The 26,405-nt window shown below is 50.0% G+C and overlaps 1 protein-coding gene across 1 annotated transcript in view; it reads right to left on the bottom strand.

The window, feature by feature from the left end:
• The window catches only part of DSCAML1 (DS cell adhesion molecule like 1), a 349,722-nt gene that overhangs the window by 18,749 nt on the left and 304,568 nt on the right, over positions 1 to 26,405 (bottom strand). Inside the window, exons 15-20 of the mRNA XM_060604850.3 lie at positions 22,253 to 22,420; positions 20,441 to 20,511; positions 15,335 to 15,575; positions 12,013 to 12,159; positions 9,319 to 9,474; positions 1,655 to 1,794 (exon numbers count right to left, since the gene is read on the bottom strand). Coding sequence (XP_060460833.3) covers positions 1,655 to 1,794; positions 9,319 to 9,474; positions 12,013 to 12,159; positions 15,335 to 15,575; positions 20,441 to 20,511; positions 22,253 to 22,420 — 923 coding nt within the window. The remainder of the gene's footprint in view (positions 1 to 1,654; positions 1,795 to 9,318; positions 9,475 to 12,012; positions 12,160 to 15,334; positions 15,576 to 20,440; positions 20,512 to 22,252; positions 22,421 to 26,405) is intronic.

Genomic DNA, 26,405 nt, shown 5'->3' with positions numbered 1-26,405 from the left:
GGCACAGACACCCAACAATGGCAGCGCATTCTCAACGTCCAGACCCCAGGGCCCCGCATTTCCTCTCCTGGGAACACACCCGACAGGCACACGTACACATGTGTATGGTTGTGCACAGCAGTGCCGCAAGGAACAGCTCCAAACTGGAACCTACCCAAATGCCTATCAATGGGTAGTGAAATGGATGAAACAATTCTATACATGCACCCGGTGGAAACCTATACAGAAGTGAGAGTGAATGATCTGTAACCACACCCAACAGTGTGGAGGAAATTCACAAGTTCAAAATAATGTTGAGTAAAAGAAGCCAGATTAATGGTATGAACTTCACTTATATAATGGACATAAACAGGCAACACTAATCTGAAGTCAGCATGGTCGTCACCCTGGCAGGGGAAGGGTGGTGACCGGGAGGGGCACAAGGAGGTCCTCTGGGGTGTCCTGATGTCGTGTTCCCTGCTCTGGGTGCTGCTTGCCCAATGTGCTAGGAAATGTCATGGAGCCGTACGCCCACGATATGTGCACTTTTCTGCATATGGGCTGGTGGCCGTGAGGATGGAGGGGAGGACGCAGAGTCACTAAAAAGCCCACATTTCTGGGCTTCTCCTCTGGCAAAAGAACTCTGGCCTCACTGGTACGGAGCTGGGCCACCTACTGCTCAGAGGGTAACTCAGAAAGACCACAGGAGAGCAGAGTGGAGCTAGAGATGCTTCCTGGCTGCCAGGAGCTCATCCGCAGATGCTCGGGCTGCTGTCCCATCCCAAGCTGCTGGCGGAGGGGGAAGCTGGCCACCTCCTGCTCCTTGCTGCCTGCCTGAGATGTCCTGAGCACATCTCCCAGCTACTACTCCCGCACACCCCTGGTGCGCCCCGCCCCCTCCCCACTAGACTGGACACCCCTTGAGGGCAGGTGCACCTGCTCAAGTAACTAGAACGGCTGTGCTCCAGAGTAGCCCCCCAGCAGAACTCAGTGCTGGAGAGGCTGGAGATCGGGAAAGGTAGAGGGAAGGATGCATACTATGGATAGGCATAGTCTATGGATATGCATATCCATAGTACTGCACTGTACTCCCAGCTTTGGGCAGATATTGAAGTCTGAGTCCTCTCCCCAGCAGTGAGGTCCAGCCCTGGCCCAGAGAGAGATGCCCTTGCCTTCCTTCTACTGTCTGCCATTTTCCTCCTCCCTCCAGTGGGCTCCAGGCTAAGGAGGCCGCTCAGGACAGAGCTCCAGCAGCCCTCGGAGCCCAGACCATTCACGCTGGAGCGTGATTCATTTCCAGAGGCCATGGACCAGGCAGGCCCCAGTCACCAGCTCTGGGGCCTGATAGAACCTTCCTTGGTCAGCCAGACCAGAAGACCAGAAGAGCCCAGGCCTTGGTCTCCCTTTCACATCTGCTTGGTGGTGACCGCCTGACTCAAAGAAGCCTCCAGGGGTTGTGACCACTTTGCAGCCCCTGGATTGGAGGACTGACCCAAGATGGGCACCAGGTAAGGCTTCAGCTGCTCTTGGGTGACCAGTGCCCATTCTTATCCATGAATTTAGGTAGAAACATGGACATAAGCAGCCCCCGGGTTTCACCCGGAAGCCAGCTGGTCTTCAGGGTACTTTTCCCTTTCTCCTGTCCCTCTCATCATTGGGCACTGGGCCCACTTACCGGCTGGCCGGACCCAGGGCTGGAGCAGAAGATGGTGTACTTGCGGATCACCCCATTGGGCTTGGCTGGGGGGAGCCAAGAGACAACCACACTGCTGGCGGACGAAGGGACAGCTTTGATGCCTGCAGGGGGACCTGGAACTAAGTAGGGAGAAGGCCAGGTCAGTTTGGAGAAGGGAGGAGGTTAACCTTTGGGAAAGAATAACATGGTGGGGAGAGTGAGGCAGATCAATCTGGGAGAGCTTCCTGGAGGAGGCATCCTTGAGCCATGGTTTAAAGGGGGGAGGTTCTAGCATGGCAAACAGGTAAGGAGAAAGGTGATCATTTGGGGCTTGTAACAAAGTTTCCAAGATGAAGGCATTGGGAAGGGCCAGCTTCAAAACTGTTTGGCCAGAACCAAGGACTTAGGACACTCAAGAGAGAAACAGAACCCATGGGGATTTCACATTGATCCCTAGGAACTTAACCTGCTTCCTCTCCCAACGTTCAACTACTAGCTTGTATACAGACCAAACATATATACTGGTCACTTTGCTCTTTGGCCTGTGAGCTCCTTGAGGCTGGGGGCTCCATGGACTCACAGAGTGGACTGTGTCCTGAGGGTCAGGGGCTGGTGTCAGCCAAATGGGTGACAGGGTTTCCTGCCATGTGCCCAGGGCACTGCCCCTGGGATGCTGTTTAGGCCCTTTCTGTTTTTAGGAGGGCAAGTCTACTTGAGAATTGGCCGGGATATTCATCCTAAGGGGATACCAATTCATATGTATTCTGCCCTCCCACTGTCCCCATCTCTGGTCCTGCCTGGCCTAGCTGGGTCCCAGGGTTCTGCTTGGGAGACTGGAAGATTCCTGTTTTCAGCTCCCCTTCATCTGTCCCTTGAATTGCTGTGCACTTGTCTTCCCTCCTGGGAGCTTTATATGCTCCTTTGAGGACAGTGATGGCATCCTACTCAACTCATTTTGCCTCCCTGAGTCTCAGTTTCCCCATATAGATGATGGACATAATAACAACCACATTAAAGGTTTGTAGAGACAGTTAGTACTAATTAAAATAAAGCACCTGGCACAGTGCCTGCCACATAGAAGACAATAAACGGTGACAATAATCAGTTTTGCTCTAGCATCTACTGTGATTTTTAAAAAAATCTAGTAAGTGGTCAACAATTCTAGGCTAAATAAAATGATGATCCATCATGGCCATCCATCCAGGGGCCTGAGCCCTCCCTCACAGCTACGGCCCTGATATCCTGCTTCTGCTAGTGTCTCTGTATGCTGTGGAGTGCAGGGGGCCACGGGTGGCCACTGGGGCTGGCCGGTGTGCTAACTCAGGTTCAGATCTTTTCCGTCCTTGCTCACTTCTTTTCTCAGCAGTAATCGAGAGGGGTATGTTGATATCTCCCCCACGACTGTGTATTTGTCTATTTTTGTAGTCCTGTCGGTCTTTGCTTTTCTATATTTTGAGATTATGTTATTAGGTTCACTACAAATTCGAAACTGTTGTATTTGACTAGTAAATTGGGTCTTTTATCCTAACAGAGTGTCTTTCTGTATCTCTGATGATGCCTTTAATCCTTTCACATTGAACCTTTCTCTACCTTTATGTCTTAGGTGTCTCCTGTGAACAGCACATAGTTGGGTTTGTTTCATTGCTGGATGAGTCTGACAGTCTTTATCCTTTAATTGAATAATTTAGTTGATTTATCGTTAATGCAATCACTTATATGTTTGGGTTTAAATACCTCAGCTTACTAAATACTTTTATTGTCTTTCCTGCTTTTTTCTTTTTTTTGAATCGAGTCTTTTAAAAAATATTTTATTCCCCCTCTTTATTAGATTGGTTATTAGACAGCCTTTTAGGGGTTACTCAACGTGAACCTTGACCAAAGCCTAACAACATTGATTGGCACCTTTTTTTTCCTCTCAGACAATGCAAGAGACTTCAAACTTCTTACCCAATTTCTATGCCTTTGTTGTATATTTTAGCCACACACACACACACACACACACACACACACACACACACACAGATATTAGACCCTCCCCAAGATGATATCACTGTCATCATCATTTTACACAGTCAGTATTAATGGAGATTTACTCATACATTCACCATTTACTCGTTCTTTGCTTCTTGCGTCATGGAACTCATAGCTGGGATCATTTTCCTTCTAGCTAAGGAATAATACCCTTTACTATTTCTCTAGAGCAAGTATGTTGGTGATACATTTTCTCAGTTTTTGTCTGAAAACGTCTTTATTTCATTTTAATCTTGGAGAGTATTTTGGCTCGGCATAAAATCACAGGTTGACAACTATTTTCCTTACACACTTTATACCTCTGCATTGTTTTCTGACTTCCGCGGCTTCCACTGTTTCTTGTCTTGTTTTTATTATTCCATTGTTTCTGATAAAGCAGCGGTTAATCTAATTGTTGGTCCTGTGAAGATAACTGGTCTTTTTCGCTTCGGTTGCTTTTAGGAATTTTCCCTTTGTGTTTCCTGTATTGCAATGAGCCTAGGTGCGGACTTCCTTAAGTTATTGCTTGTGGAGTCTGCAGAGTGCTTTTGGCTTTGGGGATGGATGTCTTTCATCAACTCTGAAAAGTTTTCAGGCATTTTATCTTCTGCCCCTTTCCCTTTCTCCTCTTCTTCGGGACTTCTTCTCACATCCTCTGTGCACTGGATATTCAGAATGTGGTCCAGTTGTCAGCAGAAGCGTCACCTGGGAGCATGTTAGAAATGCAAAATCTCAGGTTCCGCCCTAGACCCTACCAAATCAGAATATGAATTTTAATATGACCCCCAAGGGATTGGTATGCACAGTCAAGTTTGAAAATCACTGCTCTATCTCTGACTTGTTCTTTTGTTTTCCATTCGTTTGTCTTTCTAAGCTGCTTTTGGGTCTTCTGATCTGCCTTCCAGTCTATTAGTTATCTCTCCAGCTGTGTCTCATTTGTTATTAAATCTATCTACCGAGTCCTTAATTTCAGGTTAATAGTTACTCTGGTTTCTAGATTTTCCATTCGATAGTCTCCAGTTCTCTTAAAATTTCAATCTTGTTAAGAATAACTATTTGAGGGGCGCCTGGGTGGCGCAGTCGGTTAAGCGTCCGACTTCAGCCAGGTCACGATCTCGCGGTCTGTGAGTTCGAGCCCCGCGTCAGGCTCTGGGCTGATGGCTCGGAGCCTGGAGCCTGTTTCCGATTCTGTGTCTCCCTCTCTCTCTGCCCTCCCCCCGTTCATGCTCTGTCTCTCTCTGTCCCAAAAATAAATTTAAAAAAAGTTGAAAAAAAATTAAAAAAAAAAAAAAAAAGAATAACTATTTGAAAGTTCATATTTGCTAAAACCTGTGTTTGGACTCCTTGTGGGTCTGTTTCTTTTATCTGTTTCTTTTTTTTCCTGCTTTTGTTCACGTTGTTCCTCATAGTTTTTTACTGGGTGCCAACACATCATTTGCAAAATTGTTTGTAGAAATAGTTTGAGGCCTCAGATGATGTAATCTTCCTAAAGGGAGAATTTGTGTTTGCTTCTGACAGGGACCTGCAATCTGGGGTTACCTTACTCTAACTTCCAGGACTGAGATGATTTGAAGCTGGGCTGTGTACTTCTGGTGCACCTTTAATCCTACAGTGCTGCCCTCATGGTCTCAACTCAAAGTGAGAGGGACCCGCCTGCCCCAACAGGCCCTTGACTCCAATCCACGGCTTTCTAGTGCTGCTCCGATTCTCAGCCACTGCGTCCAGATACGGCAAATGTCCCCCACGGGGAGTGCGGTTCCAAATGCCAGGCTCACCTCCTGGGCCTCCACTCTCCCTTGGATCCTGGCCCAGTAATTCTGCACTCTCCTGCCAGCTCTCTGATGCCTTCAAGCAGGTGTTTTAAAAAATATTTTATCCGGATTTCCTAGTGTTCTCAGCAAGAAGGAGAGTGGGTTTGAGTCACGTAGTCCACTGTTACTGGAAGTGTAAAGCCTCTGACACGTCTCTCTGAGCTTGTCTCCACCTCTCCCTCCACCTTCCCCTCCTGCCTCCCTAGCACACACCTTCTGCTTCTCTGCCTAGATGCCCACAGGTTCTAACAGGCTTCTCTGAGGCCAGTCCTCATCCCTGCCCCCACCCCCAGCCCCTTCCTGCCATCTGTCGTCCACGCTTCTGTGAGGGTTACCTTCCTGCAACACAGGTCCAGTCAAGCCTCCTCTTTGGCTAAATATCTTTAAAATGGTTTAAAAGCCAGCTCAGCCTTCACTCTGATTTGGTATCCCCAGGGGAGTTGGGGTGTCAGCAAGAGGCTTTGTTGCTCATGAACAGCAAAGTCCAGTCAAGTCAGCCTGAGACCAAGTTATAGACTGGGGGATTCGGACGTAAGAAATGAGCTTGGGGGCGCCTGGGTGGCTCAGTCGGTTAAGCGTCCGACTTCAGCTCAGGTCACGATCTTATGGTCCATGAGTTCGAGCCCCGTGTCGGGCTCTGTGCTGACAGCTCAGAGCCTGGAGCCTGCTTCGGATTCTGTACCTCCCTCTCTCTCTGCCCCTCCCCTGTTCATGCTCTGTCTCTCTCTGTCTCAAAAATTAAAAAAAAAAAAAAAAAAAAAAAAAGAAATGAGCTTGAATTTATTTGATTTTGTTTTCATTTTATCTTTTAATTTATTTTTGGTTTTCTCTACCTTTCCTGCTCATTTTTTCCTTGGAAACATGCAAAATCCTGAGCTGGCGGTGGGGTGGGGAGGGGAGCAGGCAGGGGGAGGTAAGTAGGGAGTCACAGTGTCTTTGGCTATTCGTCCAAGCTCCCATGGCAGAGCTGGAGCCAGAATGCGGGCCTGTCTGCTTCCCAAGTCAGCCGGAAAGAGCTGTGATAACTGCCATCGACACAATGGGAGAACCGGGAGGAGGTGGGGCCAGGCTGGTGTAGTGCCCGCTTGTCTGCCCGCCCATCGGCTGTCGTTCTTTCCTGATCCTTGGGGACCCATGCCCCTCTGTCCCTCAGAGAAAGCCGTCCCCATCACCTCCACCAGGGGATTCACCATACTCGGGGGAAGTCAGCCGCGATCATTCCATTCCCCTTTCAGTGACTGGCTTCGCAAGACGCACGTTGCTCCAGGGTGGCCAATGGGACATGAGGATAAATCTGTTGAGGAGGGGTTTCTGGGCCGGTTTTTATTCACTCCCCGAGAGAGGCAGGCCCATAGGAGGAGGCCACTTCTCTGACTCTGAACTCGGTCTTGTCTGCCGTGATGCCGGGAGCCGCGGGAGGAACAGGTGACGTGCCGAGGACGGGGGCCCACGGAGTGAACCAACCCTGTGGAGCTGCCTCCTCAAGACCTCTTGTTACGTGTGATAATAAATCCACTTACTTCTGAAACCTTTTTTTTTTTTTTCTTTAACTTGTATTACTCACAGCCCAAAGCTTCCTGTCTCCTACAGAATAGAGGATGTGGAGGCAAGAAGGTCTTCATTTGCCTCCGAGGAGCTGAGTGACATTCAGCAAGTTGCTTTAGTTCCCTATGCCTCACTTTTCTCACCTCTAAAATGGACATAATACGTACCTCACAGGGCTACTGGCAAGGCTCAGCCACGCTTATGACCACATGTGGTACACATGTCAAGTGTGGCCGCTGTTCTGACGAGACCTCATCTGACAGTGGATTCCTTCTGGCCCGGGGGCCTCCCTCTGGGGGGCACTGAGCCTCTCCGGGGCGCCTGGGTCCTCCCAAAGCAGTCACTTCACTGCCAGCACCTTGGTAGCCATTAGACACCTGCTGTTTGCTAGCACCGCACGTTTTAGAAAGGATTTTGCAGTTAACGTGCTTCTTGGGACAACCCAATGAGGCATCACTGTCCCCATTTTATCACGAGGAAACTGAGGTTCAGAAAGGTTAAGTGACTTGCCGATAACTGGCAGGGCTGGGACCTTTCTTCTGCCGCGCTCACGGGAGCCCCTCCACTCTGTGGAGCCTCACGGTAGGGCCCCATTCCCTGCCCGCGATCATCCCTGTGAGCCTCTGCAGGCAGCTCTAAACCGAAAGGCTGAAAGCTCCTCGGAACTTTGGGTTCCCCTGTGGGGAATCCCTTACCTTTGTGAAACATGTGGAGGTGCTTATGGCTCAGACCTTGCGTCAGAATAGGCGGCAAGAAGTCTGGGGGCCCCAGTGGTTCCTCTCTGGAGGCTGGGAAGGTGCCCGTGTGTGTGGTACAGAGGCTCTGGAAGGGGCCGGGCTCTGAGCACAGTCCCCTTTTGGTCTCCACATAAGAGCAGGTGGCTCTGCCTGGAGCCGTCCCAGGAAACCTTGATGGGGGGATTAATGGCAGGAAAAGTAGGGCAGGCAGGTTGGTAAATATTTAATTGCTCAGAGCTTATGGCGTGGAGGGGGCCGATCTGAGAGAAGGGCAGGGCTTAGGGAGAGTGGGGAGCTGGATTAAACTGCTCTGTTCCCCGAGTGCTGGGCTGCCTTGGGAAGCTCTCTACCATCAGTCCCAGCCTGAGACCCTCCTCTCAACAACTCTCACCCTCCAGGACCTTCTGCCAAGTGGCACAGGGGGGGCCCAGACTGTGGGAACTTTGAGAAAATGGAGGCAGTGAGGGTAGGAAGCCGTGACGGCAATGTTGGCTAGTTTAAGTGCCCATTGGTGCCAGCCCCTCTTCACAGAAACTCTTTTAAAATATAGCACCTGCCTCAGAAGGTTTAAGAATCAGCTAAGTGATGGGGCGCCCGGGTGGCTCAGTCGGTTGAGCGTCCGACTTCGGCTCAGGTCGTGATCTCACAGGTTGTGAGGTCGAGCCCCGCTTCCAGCTCTGTGCTGACAGCTCAGAGCCCGGAGCCTGCTTCGGACTCTGTGCCTCCCTCTCTCTGCCTATCCCCCACTCGCACTCTCAAAAATAAGTAAACATTAAAAAAAAAAAAAGTGACGGTGTTGGGATGACGTGAGGAAGGAAGCAGAGGCTGGCAGCAGGAGCCCAGAGCTGCTCGTGGGCACACACAGCACCTGCTGGACACGCTCCATATGAAGGAGGCCCCCTGGCAGTTCTGGGGCCTGGCTGGGAGTGTGGCCCTTCTCCCACCCTGTTCTCTGCTGGGTTCTCCACTCCCCCACCTCCTTACTTTGTCATTCTGCCCTTGAGCTTTGGCTCCTTATTTTCCTCCATTTCTGCCCCAGGGTGGAGGGCCTGGAGATCACAGCTCCAAATGGAGGCACATCCCATTCTCGCCCTGGGAGCCTCCCCAGCATGCCAGAGTCCAGGGCCTGGACCACTCTGGGGCCTCTGCCACGCCCCTAACCTGAGATGTGTGCAGTGACGATCCTCTCCCCCTCCTCCCCCAACCCCAACCATCCGTATCCAGAAGAAACCAGGCAGAATCTTGCCACAAAAAGGATGCCCTTGGGGAGGGGGTGGGAAGAGAGACTTTACCTGGCCTCCGACCTAGGGCTTCAAGGGGAGCTAAGGGAGTGGGGAGTCCCAGAGCATCTCACTGCCGCCTGCGGTAAGCTGTGTTCTCCTAAAGCGGGGCCCCAGCATGCTCAAAGCCACCCTGCAATGACTTACGGGGACAGGAGACAGGACAGTGCCCTGCTCTCACCCTTCCCCTTGGGCAGTGCTCAGCAATGGGTCCGGGGTGGGCGGGGAGGGAGCCTGGCCGGTGGCCCGAGGCCGGGCTGGGCGCAGTGGAGGGGACTCACCATCCTCCTTGGTCTGGATATAGAGCACGCTGCTGCGCACGCCGTCCCCGGCTTGGGTGTAGGCCAGCACCTGCACGCTGTAGTTGGTGAACTTCTCCATGCCCCGCAGCTCCACCCGCTCCCGCGTCGTCGTGATGTTCTGCATCTCGCCCCACTCTGCCCGAGACAAGCAGCGTCGGGGCGCGGCCAGGCTGGCCGGGCCTGGGGCCCCTGCCGTAGCCCCTCGGCCAGCCTGGGCTCCGGTCGGGCCAGCTCCACTGGGCTCAGACCTCGACTCCACAGTAGTGGCGACCGGGGGGGACCGCCACCTTCAGGCGCCCGGGGGCAGGTCTGGGGCACTGCTCCCAGGCCGCGTGTCTCCGCAAGCGGCCCAACTGGGGCGAGCGGCATATGCCCGGCCTCAGCCCCAGCTGACCTCGTACCAAATTGAGCTTAATGCTCTCCCTTTCCATCTGAGCACCTTTCCCCTCCTCCCCTTCCCCTCTCCATGTGAGGGATGCCAAGGATCTCCTGGAAGGGAGCCTAGGCCAGGTGGGATGGTCACAGCCATTCCTCTTTGCTGTCCCAGGGCCTCCTTCGGCTCTCAGGTCAGTAGGCAGTGTGTTACCCTGGGATGACGGGGGACAGGCTGAGGCTGCCTCCTCTGTGTCTGACTGCTCCTGGGCCAGCACCCTGAACGCTCAGTGGTGTCTGTGAGCGGCTAAGCCCCTTCCTTTCTCCCCACCGCGGGGGACACCTTTCTCCCCACCGCTGGGGACACCCTCCCCAGGAAGCACCCACACAGAGAACCCGGGCGAGGCTGGTAGAGGGGACAGCCCCCGCCAGGAAGGGCTGGGACTTCTTCCGGCTCAGTGAGGACCCGTCATCTGACTCTGCCAAGGAACTTGCTATAGACGGAAGACGAGTTTAGGGAGAGGGTCCCACGGGAAGACCAGGGTCTTAGAAGGAGGAAAAGAGACAGGCTCCTGAGCTGACAGCCATCCACTGGGACCACCGGGCTTTCCAAAAGACGGGCCCAGACGCACTGGCTGAGGATGGGCTTCGTAGGAGACAGGTGCCTGCAACCCACCCCAGCACCTCACCGGGGACCCGGTGCAGGCAAAGAGCCCTAAGCAGGGAGCCTGGCCAGGGGAGGGCAACAGTCTGCCCGGGGCCAGGGGCATGAGAACACCGCGCCCGGCCTGAGGCAACTCCAGGTGAGTGCAGGGGGAACCTCAGAAGCCTGAACGGTGGGACCTTTCTTTTTAGGAAATCAGAAACCAGGGTAGTCCTGTCCAGGACCGGAGCCAGAGAAAGACCCCAAAAGAGGACAGTATGGCCAACAACCCAGGTGACTTCAGGGGAGATTACAGGCTTAGAAAAGAGGAAGCAAGGGGCCCCTGGGTGGCTCAGTCGGTTAAGCGTCCGACTTCGGCTCAGGTCATGATCTCACAGTTTGTGGGTTTGAGCCCTGCGTCAGGCTCTGTGCTAACAGCTCGGAGCCTGGAGCCTGCTTTGGAATCTGTCTCCTCCTCTCTCTGCCCCTCCCAGGTTCATGCTCTGTCTCTGTCTCTCAATAATAAATAAATGTTAAAAAAATTAGAAAAAAAGAAAAAAGAAAAGAGGAAGCACGCTCTGGAAAGCCAGGGACCACCCCTTATGCGGCACAGCAGAAATGCATGAGGCTGTCTCCCAACACGTGAACTGAGGACACTGCCAGAGATCCAGCTCCTGAGCTCCAGGTCTCTGTGCTTTTAGAGGAGATGACAGAGATAGAGGCAAGAAGGACACTTCCTGTTGGCAGTGTATCCGGGCACAGCAGCATCCAGGTGGGGAAGGGGAAGGCAGGTGCCCTGGAGAAATGACCATGAGCTGGAGTCTCAGGTCCTCCTGGGGAGAAGGGAGGGCCCCGGGGCTGGAGGCAGAAGGTTCAGGATCCAGGGAGGTAAACTCACGGGGGCCCTTATGGCCCCCAGTAGAACATTTCCATAGTTGGGGATGCTGGGTCTCTGCCTCGCACAGCTGCAGACTTCCCTATCACTGCAGGGTTCCCGTGACACCAGCGGGCGGGGACTTGGTGTGTTTGTGAGGCTACACACGACTGTTTGGACCCGCGCGTCCCAGGGCGAGGAAGGCACACACAGGGTTGGTTGCTGTCCCTCTGCCATTCCTACCCCGGCTTCACTGCATGCGCTTCCCCACCTTTCTCCGGGTCCCAAGCGGCTCATCTGCGCAGACCGCTTGCCCCACGGCCTGGCCAAGGGGTGCCCCCTTCCCCCAGGTCCTGGTAGCCCCGCTTCCTCCTCTTGTCCCCTCCGGCCTAGGTGGTGAGGACTATTCCTCGGTGCCCCGCCCTCCTTCCACAGCCCTCTGCAAGCAGCGCCTTCATGAAACTCTTCAACTGCCCCACTCGCGGGTACCTCCTGCTCCCTGCCCGGACCCTGACCGAACATCCACATGTTACATTAGAAGCACACGTGCACCATCACAGCTCCAGTCATTTCCAGACACACTGCCGTCCAGGAGCAGCTGGCGTCCCTCCCCCTACCACAGGGGTGACCCACCCTGGTCTCTGGCTCTGGCTGGGGTAGCACGTGCAGCAGAGGGAGCTGCGCCTCCGCCGGCCATCCCATGGGAAGATGCTCAGCTCCAAGCGTGGACACAGACCCTGCACCTCTCACCCCGAGACCCGGCTTTCACTCCTGGCAGACTCACCCCCATCCACGTAGAGGGACCAGAAGATGACACGATAGCCTTTGAGGACGCCATTGAGAGTGCTGCGTGGGGGCTCCGACCAGGAGATGACCGCCACATCTGAGGTGATGGACAGGGCCCGGACGTTCTCGGGGGGCTGGCTGGGCACTGTACGGGCCGGGGAGAGAGACAAAGGGCCCCGTCAGGAGGTACAGCCCGACATCCGTGCCCCCCGCCAGAGGAACATGGAAGGAGCTCCTGACAACGAGTGAGGAGAGTCTGGGCTGTGTGGCTGGGAAGTGAAGCAAGTGTCCTCTTCTGGGTAAACAGAGGTCCTCACAGTCTCGGCGCCTTGGCCTCCCGGTGGCCCGTTCCCTGTTCTGGGTAAATGCTGGGGGCAGAAGGTGATGAACTCTGGGCATGAGCCCATGGGGATTCACCAGTGGGCACCAAAGCCCAGGGTGGATGCTACAGAGCCTGGAAGATCTCCACGCCAGCCCTGGGTCTTATCCGATGGCTGCTGGCCCTGCTGTGTCATCTGACCGGGTGGTCTGAGCCCAGCCTGGCTCTCGGGCCCCTTGCGTCCTTAATGCCAAGCTGAAGGGAAGGAAAAGAAGGAAGCGGTCCCCTCACCCTGGTGAAGAGGAGAAGGGGAGCCATAGACACCTTTAGGACTTCTGGGACCATTACACCTTTGTCCCTTGTCCCTGTAACATGAATATATCAAAATCTCCGGGATGACGAGAAAGCACTTTCTGAGGCCAATGTAGGTGCCCTGCCTCTAACCTTCCCCATCGGAAAGCCGTCTTTGAGCCTAACCCAAGTCCTATCCCCCTCCCTCAGGGGTTTGCCCCGGTGCAGGCCACTTTTTCTGAGATGGCAGACGGCAGGGATGCCAGGTTCTAGGAGCCACCTTGGCTGGGGAAAACTTTGGTGGCCCTTCCTGCTGGCTTCCGAATTGCGGGGGCCAAAGGGAAAGGCCATGTGTGCTTTGCTCTGAGAGGGAGGAAGGAGGCACAGGCTGGATGGAAGGTAATTAGATCCCATTGCCCCACAAGAGGCAACTCTAATTTTTATGAGCATTTAAATGATAATACATCATCGTAACGATCCTCTTTGAGAATGATTATTGTTTCATATTACTTAGGTGTAAAAATATAAGCACCATGTAATTAGGGACCCAGTGTAATAAACTAATACAGATCGCCCGTTCGAACAAAATGAAGGTAATATAATTATGGAAAAGACACTACTGCTAAAGCAGGGGCCCTTGAATACCCCAGGAGGAGTGCTAATATTGCCAGGAAACGATCGGGATCTGACAGGCTAACGAGGGCCTTAATTAAGTATGAAAAAGTGCTGGGCAACTGCTGCTGGAAACTTTCTTCCCTCTCCTCCTTTGTTTTGAAAATGACTCTACGGCCCACGCTGATCTCGCCCTCCCGGAAATTCTGCGCCCCCCACCCCCACCCCAGAGCAGGGAGGCGGTGACCCGATGAAGGCCAGAGGCGGGCCTGGCCCTGGAGGACAGGAAACTCAGTGCATGGCGGGGCATGTCCTTGTGGGCTCAGGGCAGCTGTTCCCCTGGACGCGCCTTCCCTGGGGCATCCTGCATCCACGTCACTTGGTCCCGTATCCCGCCTCGCTCCCAAGCGAGAGTATAACAACGGGGCGCAGATAGAGTACGGGATTCAGGGTCTGACCTGGATTTTGATTTGGGCTCCGTTCGTTACGACATAGGTGATTCTGGACAGGCTACTTAGCTTGCGTGAACGTTGGCTCCTTGTGTGGGTAAGGCCCTAGGGGTCAGTGCTACGGTTCTCATAGGTGTTCCCGTGCCGGCAGCACCAGCATCATCTGGGAATGTACTCGAAATGCAAAACTGATTCAACCTGCTAAAGCAGAGGCTCTGTGGGGGAGGGCCCAGCAACCTGCTTATAGCCCTCCAGCAGATTCTGATATACACTCAGGTTTGAGAACCACCGGGTTAGAGCACCACTTGGGACTAGTACTGCTCGTGTGAAGAGGTAGCTGGTGGTCCTCCTCCACCCAGCCAGGTCTGTGGCCAGCATCACGGAGGGGAGGTGCTGGGGTGGGGGGGAGGCATGGAGCCAGTGTGGAATGGGGGAGCTGGCTGCCTTGTGGTCCTCCCCACCACCACCCAGGCTTCTCTGTGCCTCTCTGCTTTCTATGTGCCTTTCCCTCTTTTTGCATTCTCCCCTTCCCCAGGGGCTCAGTGCTCCACCCCGAAGCCCAGATTGTGCCCCAAAGCCACTGAATGAGAATCCCGGAAGATGAAGCCTGGGCACCATTATTTTGAAAGCTCCCCAGATAATTCCAATCTGGAGCTAACGTTAAGGACCACTGGTACGTGCTAATCCGCTGTCAGGTGTTTCCGATCTGACGCGTCCTCCCTCCCAAGGGTGTCTACATTTTCAGAGAAGGTGAAGTAGGTAGAAGGCGTTGCCTAACCTAAAGGAATGACTTTCTAACAGTGGAATGTTGGGTATTCCGATGGCATTACGCCCTGTGGACAGTTAGTCCCCTCCATCTGCTGGGGCAGGGTCAGACTTAGTGCAGGTTTTGGTCTCAGACTCTGGTTTGGGGTTGAGGGACGTCAAGCCGGAAGCCGAGGAGAACACCCTATTTCTTTGATCTGCCCTTCGGGAGGCTGCAGGCATCAAGGGCCATGTGTCCTCTTTCGACCTGGCACAGGCTCAGGTACCAGCGGGCCCTCCTCTGTGCTCGGAGAGCGGGCACGTTCCTGCTTTCTCCTAACCCTGTTCCCCTGAAAACCAGGCCCTGTATTTACTTGAGTCCTCTCTAGTCCTCAAAGAATCATGTTTTAAACAGTAGCCTCTAAATCGCCTGCCACATGGATCTTGGACTCTCTTAACCCCAGTGTCATCTCAGGTCCCTAAAACAGTTAGTGGACAGGTTCTAGCCCAGAACTACAAAGGTAACTTGGTTTCTGCCCTTTGTCCAACCTGCAGGTTATAAGGGAAGAGAAACAGGAGCAGGATGTAGAGGAAAGGGCCTGGAGAGAGAGACAAGCGAGGGCCAGAATGAGGGAGAAACATGGATGGAGAGTCAGATGGGTGGCAGGTGCTAGGGAGGCAGAGTGTCGACAAGCAGTGGATAGAGCGCTGGCCGTTGGATTGAGGACCTGGGGGGGCTCCGTGGACCAGCATCTCTAGAGGAGCCAGTGGGCGAGAGGAGACGGAGGGATCCAGGGAGCCTGTGTGCCTCACAAGACCCTGATGGGGACCAGGAGCTGTGGAAGGGCCCTGAGTCCTCCCTGGCAGCCTGCCTCTGCACCCCTACCCTCTGCTGGTGCCCTCACCATCCTCCAGCGTGGTGGCATTGATCTCGCTGGACGAGGGCCCTGTGCCAGCCCGATTGAAGGCTTGGACCACCACCCCGTACTGGGCAAACTTCTTGAGGTTGTCCAGGGTGTAGACCTCGCTGTCCCCGGTGGCCTTCATCTCCACGATGCTATACTGCCCATTGCTGCCAGGGCTGTTCTCTCTGTAGCCGATCTGGTAGCCCCGTATGACGCCATTCTGCAGCTCCTTCTTGGGCGCCTGTGAGCACAGTAGGGGAGGGGAGACAAAGACACAATGGTGCTCTGAGATGCTGCTCTTAAAGCCAAAGTCAGATCATGTCACTCCTCTGTTCCCAACCCTTCAAAGGCTCCTGTCTCACTTGAAGTGAAAGCCAAAGTTCTTACAATGACTATATGACCCTATATGATCTGACCCCCATTACCACTTGGGCCCATCTCCTCTTCCCCATGCTCCCTAGGCTCCAGCACTGGTCTCTTGCTGTTTACACTGGGCCCATGTCCGTTGAAGGGGAACGCTTTTGCCTTGGATACCCCCACAGCTTGCCTCTTGGGCCCTGTGGCATCCTTGCTGAAATACCTGTCTTTTTTTTTTTAATTTTTTTAACGTTTATTTATTTTTGAGACAGAGAGAGACAGAGCATGAACAGGGGAGGGTCAGAGAGAGAGGGAGACACAGAATCTGAAACAGGCTCCAGGCTCTGAGCTGTCAGCACAGAGCCCGCCGCGGGGCTCAGGCTCACGAACCGTGAGATCGTGACCTGAGCTGAAGTTGGATGCTTAACTGACTGAGCCACCCAGCTGTCCCTCCTCACGCTCTTTCTGTAAGATTGCTCCCTGCCCTCTGTTCAGTATTCCTTACATTTCTTCCTGGCCCCCATTACCTCTTGAACCCATCTTTTCTTCCCCGTGTTTTATTTTTCTGCATTGCATTTACTCAGCATCATTGGATATTTTATTTATGTGTCCATCTGTTCCCATCAATGTAAACACCATGAGGATGAAAAGCATTGTCTGTTTTGTTTGCTCTTTGCTCTGTGTTCAGTGTCTACAATGATGGCTGATACGTAGCAAGCCTTCAACACACAGTTAATGAATGAATGAATGAATGAATGAACGAATGAATAGGAATATCATTTGGCATGGGCTCGGGGACCTGAAAGAAAGGGAACAGCAGACAAAAAGTAACCAGACGGAGAAGGAGGTGAGCAATTAGCTTGAATAAAAACAGAAGCCCGAGATACCACATCATACCCTGTAGGACAGGTCTCATCAAAAAATGGAAACCAACAAGTGTTGGTGACCATGTGGGCAAATTGGACCTCTCGTGTCCTACTGGCAGAAATGCAAACTGGTGTAGCTGCCGGGGAACACAGTCTGCCAGTTCCTCAAAAAGCCCAACATAGAATCGCCATATGATCCAGAAATTCTACTCCTTGGTATAGACCGCAAGGAATTGAAAGTGGAGACTCAGATACTTGTACATCCACGTTTAGAGCAGCCCTATTTACCCCAGCCAAAAGGTTGAAGCAACCCAAGTGTCCACTGACGAATGAATGGATCAACAAAAAGTGGCCTATGAGTGCAATGGAATATTATTCAGCCTGACAGTTAGCCTCTTATTTAGTCGGAATGAAGTCCTGACATGTGCTATCACGTGGACGAACCTTGAAAACATCATGCTAAGAGAAATGAGCCAGACACAACAGGACAGATATTGTGTTGATACAGCTTCCATGGGGTCACATGCATAGTCAAATTCACAGAGACAGAAAGCAGACTAGAAGTTACCAGGGGTTGGAGGCGGAGCTATCATTCAATAGGGGGCAGAGTTTCTACTCGGAATCATGAAGAAGTTTTGCAGATGGACGGTGGTGATGGTTGCACAATACTGTGAATGTACGTGATGCCACTGAACTGTGCACTTAGCCATGAATAAAATGGTGGGTATGTTTTACCACATTTAAAACAAAAAAAAAGAGTCCTTGATTTTGGTGTGTGCCCAGCCCTTCTTGGAGCAGGGAGCTACACTGCCCTGGGCATCATGGTAAAGGGCTGGGGTATGTGGGGACTGGGGCCTGAAGCCAGCCCCCAGATGCAGGGACAGAGGTAGATGAGGACACGCAGTAAGAAGGGGGCATTATGGAGCCCTGGCTTGGCTGGTGGGGATGAAGGACTGGCCCCAGTCAGCCAGGAGAACAGAGAAAACACCAGTGCCATGAGTCTGGGGCTAGAAAACATGCTTTCACTCCAAGCTTCAACCCTGATACACAACCAGATGCACACACGCGATCCTAATACCTCTCACATCCGGAACCACGAACACACACATCCGGACCCATCAAAGCAAACACCGTAATCCATCCACCTACCTACAGTCATGTATACTTAGACTCACAGACAGAAACTGGCTCCTCTAACAAGCAGACTTGCCCATCTAGAAATTGAGAGACAGCACCCACCCCAGTGCATATAAAAACAACTTGAATCAGGGTTTTAAAGATAATGAAGTTAATTTAAAAGCCTACCTTTTATTATACAAAAAAATAGTGAGATCAAAAACAATTAAGTTAGTAAAACAGCCCCACTGTTGTTTTTTTTTTAATTCAATGAATGTTTTAAATGAACTGCATTTTCAGCTCGCTGTTAACTCAATAAAATGAAGTTTTTAATTTAACATAATTGTTTTGAACTCACTAAATAGGTGTGTGTGTTTTTAATTGACTTGACTTTTTGTTAATGCCTGAATAATGTTTCTCTGCACTTGGGCAGTCCTGTTTGCTAGTTTGTAAGTGAGCAAATTTCTGAATTCTCATATCTGCCCATGTAAATCTACATACACACCCACACACACAGAGACATCTATTATAGACACAAACATACCTTCAAGAGTGATACCCCACCTTCATAATGACACATACTCTTATATTACATACACACATCCATATTGCCACGCTCAGAGAGTAACACACGTGTCCACATGACCACAGCCATCTAGGCCATGATATATACCAACATATTCACATCAACATATACTGACAGAGGCCTTGGATGGGCATCCAGGCACACCCTGCTATATACATATATATATTCACATATTTATACAAATCTTGACAGATCTTCCTTCCCTCCCTCCTCTTTCTTTCCTCCTCTCCCTCTCTCTCTCTCTCCCTCTCTCTCTCTCTCTCTTCTCCCTTCCACTGCTCCCCTCACCCCCAACAGGCACACTCAGGATTTAAATCAATCTTAACAATATTTCTCTGAAGCATTAAGAAATCAATAGGGCTGATTGCAAATTTATGTCATAAAGCAGTGGCGATCCATCTCGCGGAAAGGGTCTTAAAATGAAGTGACTTATCTTTCAAGTGAATCTTTATTTTTCATTAATCTGTTTCTTGGTGTTAAAAAAAAATCCCCTGAGAAGTCAGGCCAAAATTTATTGATGGGTTGGTTCATTCTGAAGTTCTAACTTTCTAATCAATTTTATTTTTCATTATGAGACTTTGGAGAAATAAATCTGATTCTAAATTTTTATCGACCTCCGGGTCAGAGCTTTGTAGCCAAACGGCTCAGTGTTTTACATACGTATTCATTCCCTGCCCCCACCTCCTGGCTTCCTGACAGTATTCCTAGGAAATGGGTCCAGAACCAGGATGTAGACAGACTTGGGGTTGGACTCTAGGCTTCACCCCCCCCCCCCCCCAAGTTTTTGAGGAAAGCCTTGGTGCCCAGATCTGGATGTGAAGTGGAACCATGGCTCTGGGCATGGTTCCCAGGAAGGCCCAACTGTGTAGTCCCTACCTCACTTTCATTCTGGTCATTTCTCTGGGGAAAGAAGGAACAGACTCTGCTGTGTGTCTATGTGGGTGTGGGGGGTGGGGGTTGGGATGGGGAGACACACACAAGAGTGTAGTGTTTTTAAGGAAAATATCACTAAGCCCTTCTGCATTTCTCCCGTTCTTAAGTCTACCTTGTTGAAGGGCCTGGGGGAGAACTAAAGTGCCTGAGCTTCAGTTAGAGCCAGAAAATGACTGTGGAGGTCAGATCCCAGGAGCAGAGGAGGCATTCCCCCCAAGCCCCACTGTTGGGATGGGAAAACTCCAAGAAGAACACATACAGGCCCTACGAAAGCTCCCTGTTCCCAAACTCCGTGCCGTGGCCTCCTCTGATGGGTCGGGATAAAAGTACCTCTTCTGGCTACCCTCCAGGAACAGAGGGTCAGATAAGCCAGTGTGAGAAAATACTTGAAGCCTGGAAGAGTCAGTGCAACAGGCGGCCCTGAGGGCCCACGGCAGCGATGTGGTGGTGAGTTCGCCAGAATTACCCAGGACGGTGTTTCCCTCCTGCTCCAGGTTATTCCGATCTGTTTCTCTGCCCAGCTGTGAGGTCTCCTCTAAGAGTTTTCCCATGTGACAGGGTCTTCAGGACATCCTGTAGAGTTTAAGGTCTCTGCCCCTCATCCAGCCCAGAGGTAGGGAGGACAGTTATTTTCAGTGATTTCATAGAGGAGGAAACTGAGGCCTGAAAACACCAAGACTCCTGTGGAAGGCCTCACCAGGAGAAGATAGGGGATCACATTGCTATACCTCCCAGCTCCAGTCAGAGGGCCAAGATGAGGGCAAGACCCTGTTTTGTCATCTCTCATCATCCACAGGGCTCCCTTGAACTTTGTACAAAGTCAAACCCAACTCCTGACCTATTACAGCATGTGGGGCTTAGAAGAGAGGCCGGTGTGGTGGAAAACCCATCTTCCCTGCTTAGCATTGCCAAATTCTTCATCCCACCTCAGGTACAGGCCTGCCTCAGAGTGCCAAGGTGGAGAGGGGGTGGGGAGTGGTGGGGGGACCCATCCCTTTATCCTCCTGTCTTTCCTCCCCTCGGGCCTCACTGTGGTTAGCAAAACAAAACAAAACAAAACAAAACAAAACAAAACAAAAACAAAAACAAAAACAAAGACAAAGACAAAGACAAAAACAAAAACAAAAACAAAAACTGGGCATGAGAATTATAAGAAATCAGAGATCAGCAAGCTTGTTGGGGCTTCATTCCTGGGTTGAGAAGGGAGGAGGCATGGAGGCATTCAGTGGGAAATTCGACCTCACTTACCTTCCAGGTCACTTGGATACTCTGTGAGGTCACTGGCTGCAAGGTGACATCCATGGGGGGCCCATCAGGAGCTGGTGGAGGGGGAAACAACATTACAAGTTAAGTCAGGGAAGAAAAGAGTCTTATGTGCTCACTCTCATCCTCTTCAGCTGGAGGGTTGCTGGGAACAAAGGAAAAGCTCATACACGAAAGCAGAGAACCCCCCATAAAACAGTCATAGGGCTTACCTTTCCTCTCCATTCTCCATCATCATTTGCTGAAAATGCAGCGAGCAATGACAACGAGATATTACTCTACATTTAGCAGACTGGGAACAATTTTTAAAAGTTTGATAGTATCAAGTGTAGGTAAGGGTGTGTAGTAGTGGGAATTCTTTTTTTTTAAAAGGTTTATTTATATTTGAAAGAGAGACAGAGAAAGAGAGAGAAGGAGGGAAAGAATGAGTGGGGGAGGGGCAGAGACAGATGGAGACACAGAATCTGAAGCAGGCTCCAGGCTCTGAGCTGTCAGCACAGAGCCAGACATGGGGCTCAAACTCACAAGCTGTGAGGTCATGACCTGAGCTGAAGTCAGATGCTTAACTGACTGAGCCACCCAGGTGTCCCAGGAATTCTTATATCTACTGGCCATGGGAAAGGAAACTGGCCCAATACTTTAGAAGACATCTTGGCATTTCCAGTTAACGGTAGGAGTGTCCTCATCTGATGCCTTTGTAATTCTGCAACTACTTCTATCCTATAGAGAAACTCACAGGCCTCTGTAAGCATACAAGTATGAAAATGTTCACAGGTCCAAGCTGCAAGCCACCTCAATGTCCATCTTCGTTAAAATGGACAAAGAGGCTGTGGTATAATCATGGCAGAGAGTACTACAGAGCACTGAAAATGCACAAATGATGAAACTCACAAAAATACTAACGATCAAAGCAAGGAAGACACAGAATATATCAAGAATAATTTAATGAATACATTCCCTGGGAAAATGGGCAAAACCAAACAACATGCTTCTGCATACATACACTGTAGTGACAGTATAAAAGAGAAAATAAAGAATGACTACTGGTTACCTCAAAGGGAGGCATGGGGTTATGGTTGGGAAGGGGCAGAGGGAGGACCCCTGGCATGCTGGTAATTGATAGTGAGTGTTGCTTATCCTATTTTTTGCTTTATTATTATTATTTTTTAATTTTTTTTTTAACATTTATTTATTGTTGAGAGACAGAGAGAGACAGAGTGTGAGCAGGGAAGGGGCAGAGAGAGGGAGACACAGAATCTGAAGCAAGTTCCAGGCTCTGGGCCTGATGTGGGGCTCGAACTCACGAACTGAGAGATCATGACCGGAGCTGAAGTCAGATGCTTAACCGACTGAGCCACCCAGGTGCCCCGGTTTATTATTATTTGTAAAGCCACACATATACGTGACATGTACTTTTGGTATTGTTTTCTATTTTGCAATAGCAGGAGAACATATAGGGAGAGAAGGCTTGTTTGAGTTTTCAGAAAAACTCCAAAACAAAGGTCACAGAAAATAATACAGGGCACTAGTGCTCCACCCTTTCCAGACAGGCTGGGGCCAGAGGCGTGGGTAAGAACCATGGACAGCTCCCCAAAGCCCAGTGTCTATAACTCCATCTGGAAAAGGTCAAACCTAAGAGCCTCCAATGATCCAAAGGCAGACACAAACAAATACCTTGGGATCTCTCCTTCCCTGTTCTAATTTTAAGCCCACTGTCAGTGCACAGGGTGGGTGTAGACCTCAGATGGCCCTGATCCCCAAGGTCACGGGAAAGAGCCACAAGGCCAGAGTGCTCACCGGCCTCCTCGGTGCTAATGGTGAGCTCTTTGCTCGGCTCGCTGCGGCCGATCTTGTTGAAGGAGTACATGCGGATGCTGTACACAGAGGCTGGGTGCAAGTCCACGATGTTGGCCTGGTTGATGGTGGGGGAGATGTTGCGTGTGGACTGCTTGAAGTCCCAGGAATCTGGAGAGAGAGCACCCATTTCAAACCACAGCCGGGAAAACCTCACAGCCCTTCCCCAGCCTCAAGCACCAGCACATCCCAATCTCCACTGTGATGCCCAGAGGAGGGCCAGCTCACACAGACTGCAGCCAGAGGGCACAGGCCTTAACCACCTCACAGAGAGTACAAGGATTCTGTTCCATGAAACTCAAGGAGACCAAGGGATGCCGGAGAACATGAGCAGCCAATGCACTGGCTCTCCTCTGCCCTGAGCCAGCTTGTGAGTTTAAGCCTCAGATAGGGGTCAAACAATATGTTCCTCAAGGTCCCTTTCAAGATCCCCATTTGCTCGCTATCCTTAAGGGTGTGATTAGCCAGTGCCTTCCTTCCCAGTCTCCCACACCACATCAGTGACCAGTTGTAACCATGAGATACCTATCAACCCAGTGCCAAGGGTGAAGCCAAGTCTCCCCCTTTTTCCTTCTGTGTATGCCTCCATGTTTCATTTCCTTGTGCACTTGTGTGGTGGTGGTCTTGAGTGCTACTTGGTCTTTGGGTGGACAGACTGAGTGCCAGAGTCCCCAGCCCAAACCTTACCCTCTTTTGCTCACTAGCAGAAGAATGCTCTCTGAGTCCTTAAGGTCAGGAGCCAACAAAGAGATTAGCATGTTCCTGATTCATCCAAGGGGACTGGCAGGCCATTCCAGGGCTGTTTAGCAAGTGAAAAATGCCACACAGGAATCCTGTGACAGTAAACATTCTGCATGTCCAGAGGAACCCAGTCATTCATTCGATATATTTTTGCTGTGCCTCTACCGGGGGATTCCCAAGAAAAATGGGAAGGGGTTGCAGTTACAGCAAAGCCTCAGCTAGGATCTTCCAAACCCAGAATTCATAACTAGATTACTTTATTGGCCCTTCACTTTGAAAAGAAAAAAAGGCAGAGCACAAGGAAACAAGCTGATAGTAAGGCTTAAAAATCTTCCCGGGGCATGTCCTGATGTCACTATTCAGTCTAATTTTCTACGCCTTTTAAATCCACAGTAGAGGATCCTGAAAATTCTCAGTAGAAAAGATTAAATTGCATTCACTGCTGTTTAATCCCTAGAACAGGAGAGGAGGCAAGCATATTCTAGAAAGACTGTTAGGAAGATTCCCCCCCCTCCCCCGGCCCCTTTAAAAAAAGGCTTATGCCTGATAAATCAGTTCACCAGAAGAGACTAACCCATGCCCTCAGATTCTGGTTAATTGAGGTCTTGATGGTTTTCAAAACACCACTTCTAGCTTCATAGGCTCAGCACCTGTGGAGGGCACCGGCCCAGCTCCCCATCTGCAGCTTTGCATTTAATTCTTTGGTTTCATGAGCCAAAGTCACAAATGGCAGGCTGTGGATGCTCAGAGGCACATTATTTTCTCCTTGTCTTTTAAAAACACCCCAACCACCCAGAGAGTCACTCTGTGGCTGGCAGGTTAAGCCAGGGTTGCAAATATGATGGCTCCTACCTGCTGCGGACACCTCTTTGGTTTGGGAGGGAATGGGCTACACCTCTCTCTGTGGCATTCTGGGAGCTGGTGCCAGCTCACGCATCGTACTCAATTTGCCCGTGTTTATGGGAGAGGGATATTAACCATGAGTCAGTGAGGGAGGAGGCCCACATGATGTGTCTGAACACAGAGAGACTAAGGAAAAACAAAATATATATATTTGCATATACATATTATTAGAAGAGCCTTGCTCTCTATATTGGTAAGAAACATTAACATGGGAGGTACTGTGGATGGAAATATACATAAAACTGACATTTTCTTCACAATAGATTCAGGTTATTAGTTCCTCATTTTTACCAATATCACAGCAGCGATAACGTGTCCCTCTGTGTGTGAGTCACCTGCTATCGATTTGTCCCAGGACAGTGGATGTTAACATTGTTCACTTAGCTTAGGTGGCCCTCCATCAGATTCCTTTACTTATTATAAAGTTAATACTTCCCCCTCTATCATTAGTAAAGGCGTCGGAGGGATTTACTGAGAGATGTATATAAACCATCACATTGTCTTCTTAGTTTCTCTTTGCTTGTAGTTTGCTTTGGAAAATGAAGGCTGTCACTTTTGTTTCCTTGGAGATACTAGCCTTTGCAAACCGGGGTTTTAATCCATCAGGCCTCAGTCCTCTGTTTCCATTATAGTTCACACATTCATGTCACATTCTCTTCTTTATTACTTCTTTGTATTTTCAAAAAAAGTCTACAAGAATCATATTATTAACGCATGTCAAGTGTGTTAAGTTTCTAAAATATAGCTCAGCACAAATGATACAAATTTTCAAAGAAATAGGAGACTTGGAAAACGATTGCTCTAACTCATTTTATCTCAGTGTGTGTGTTCATCTCCCTAGTGTGTTTACAAAATACAAAGAGCAACATCCAAAAATAGATTTACAAGATTGACACAATTGAAAATAATCTTGGTTTCGCTGACATGAAAATTTGGTCTCTATCACTTCTCGTGTATGCATACTTCCTATTTTTATGTATGTTTATGTGCATAAAATGTTAACATTATTTGATTCATTCTTTCTTGTTACCTTCTTAACGTGTTTCTATTATTCTTCTCAGTTACAGAAACTGCTATAAACATTCATTAGGGCTGTCTCTGTGTATTGTTCTGTGTTCTTTTCAGATAAATTCTAGTTAAGATAAATTGGAGTAAAACCCGAGCTTTACCATTTACTGGATGTTTGACAAAATATTCTCATAAAAGAGGAAGAATAATATTATTATTCTCAGATTATTTATGTGGTTCATGCATTCATATATAAAAAACTGTTAGAAAGATACGCGGTACATAGTAAATTTTCGAAAGGGTTTGTTGTTGCTATGCTCACGATCCTATTAGGCCTGTAAATTCCATACAACCCTTTCATTGGACCACAGACATTGGTGCTCACTAGTAAAAAATGAGCTTGTTAAAAATGTGGAAACCCAGGTCCCGCCCCAGAAGTGAACTAGAGAGAGTCTGCATTTTTACAAGGGCTCCATTTTGTTTCTGCACACATTAAAATTTGAGAAGCACATTTCTGACTCACCATAAGTTTTCCATCTGAGACGTATACACAATTTATCCTGTATGCCATAAATACCACACTCAAAAATGTGTATGCCTGTGTTGATGCCTTAATTTTATAATTTATCATCCAGAAAAATAGAGGCTCCACAGTGGTTTTCATGGAGCAAATGGTATCTTCTTTCCCCAGAGCTGGAGAACGTTACCGTGCAAAAAATGATCTTACTGGATAATGCAGGACACTCTCCTAAGTCACAACCAGTTCTCTTAGCTCTCTGGTTTCATCTTGGGTCAGATTATGAACTCTGCCCATGGCCACGTAGTAGATTGTTTTGTGTTTCAAGGACGGCTGACATTCAGGGGTGTAGACATAGAACCATCTCATGCAGAGCAGGAATTGTACAGGGATGTGATACTGCTGAACTGCAGGAACCTGGCCTCTGTAGGTGAGGAAGACTTCCCCCAGAAACTTCTAGTCTACCCTCCAGCTCTTGGCTCTGCTGTTTGTAGAATCTCTCTTGGAGCTTCCAGTTCCTGTGACAGAGTTTCAGATCCCTGCTTTCAAGGATGGAATTGGGGGTTTGTTGGTGAAGAATGACTTCATGGTGTTTCATCATGCCTTTAAACTTCATCTTTCCTGAGGTAACCTACACCCTTTACTTGCGATTAGTGGTAATTCTATAAATTCAGTGGCATAAACTATTGTGGCCCCCATCTTAATATCCAATTTCCACCCCTTAGATTTGACCCAGAAATACTTAGAAGTGGAGCTTAGGATCTGAAGTTTTTACTATACTAGCAACAGTAAAGGTGCTGTCAGAAAACAGTATTTTGGGACATGATGTTCTAGAATATTCTAATATCCTACAATGTCCTCTCTTCTCACCCAGGCACAACACTGGATTGGAAACTGGAGAATCTCCAGCAAAACCCATGTCCCTTT

The sequence above is a fragment of the Panthera onca genome, chromosome D1 (genome assembly GCF_046562875.1).
Source record: "Panthera onca isolate mPanOnc1 chromosome D1, mPanOnc1 haplotype 2, whole genome shotgun sequence".
In the NCBI taxonomy this organism is placed as follows: Eukaryota; Metazoa; Chordata; class Mammalia; order Carnivora; family Felidae; genus Panthera; species Panthera onca.
Note: the sequence above shows the minus strand (reverse complement) of the source record. Positions and strands in the feature narration are given on the sequence as shown.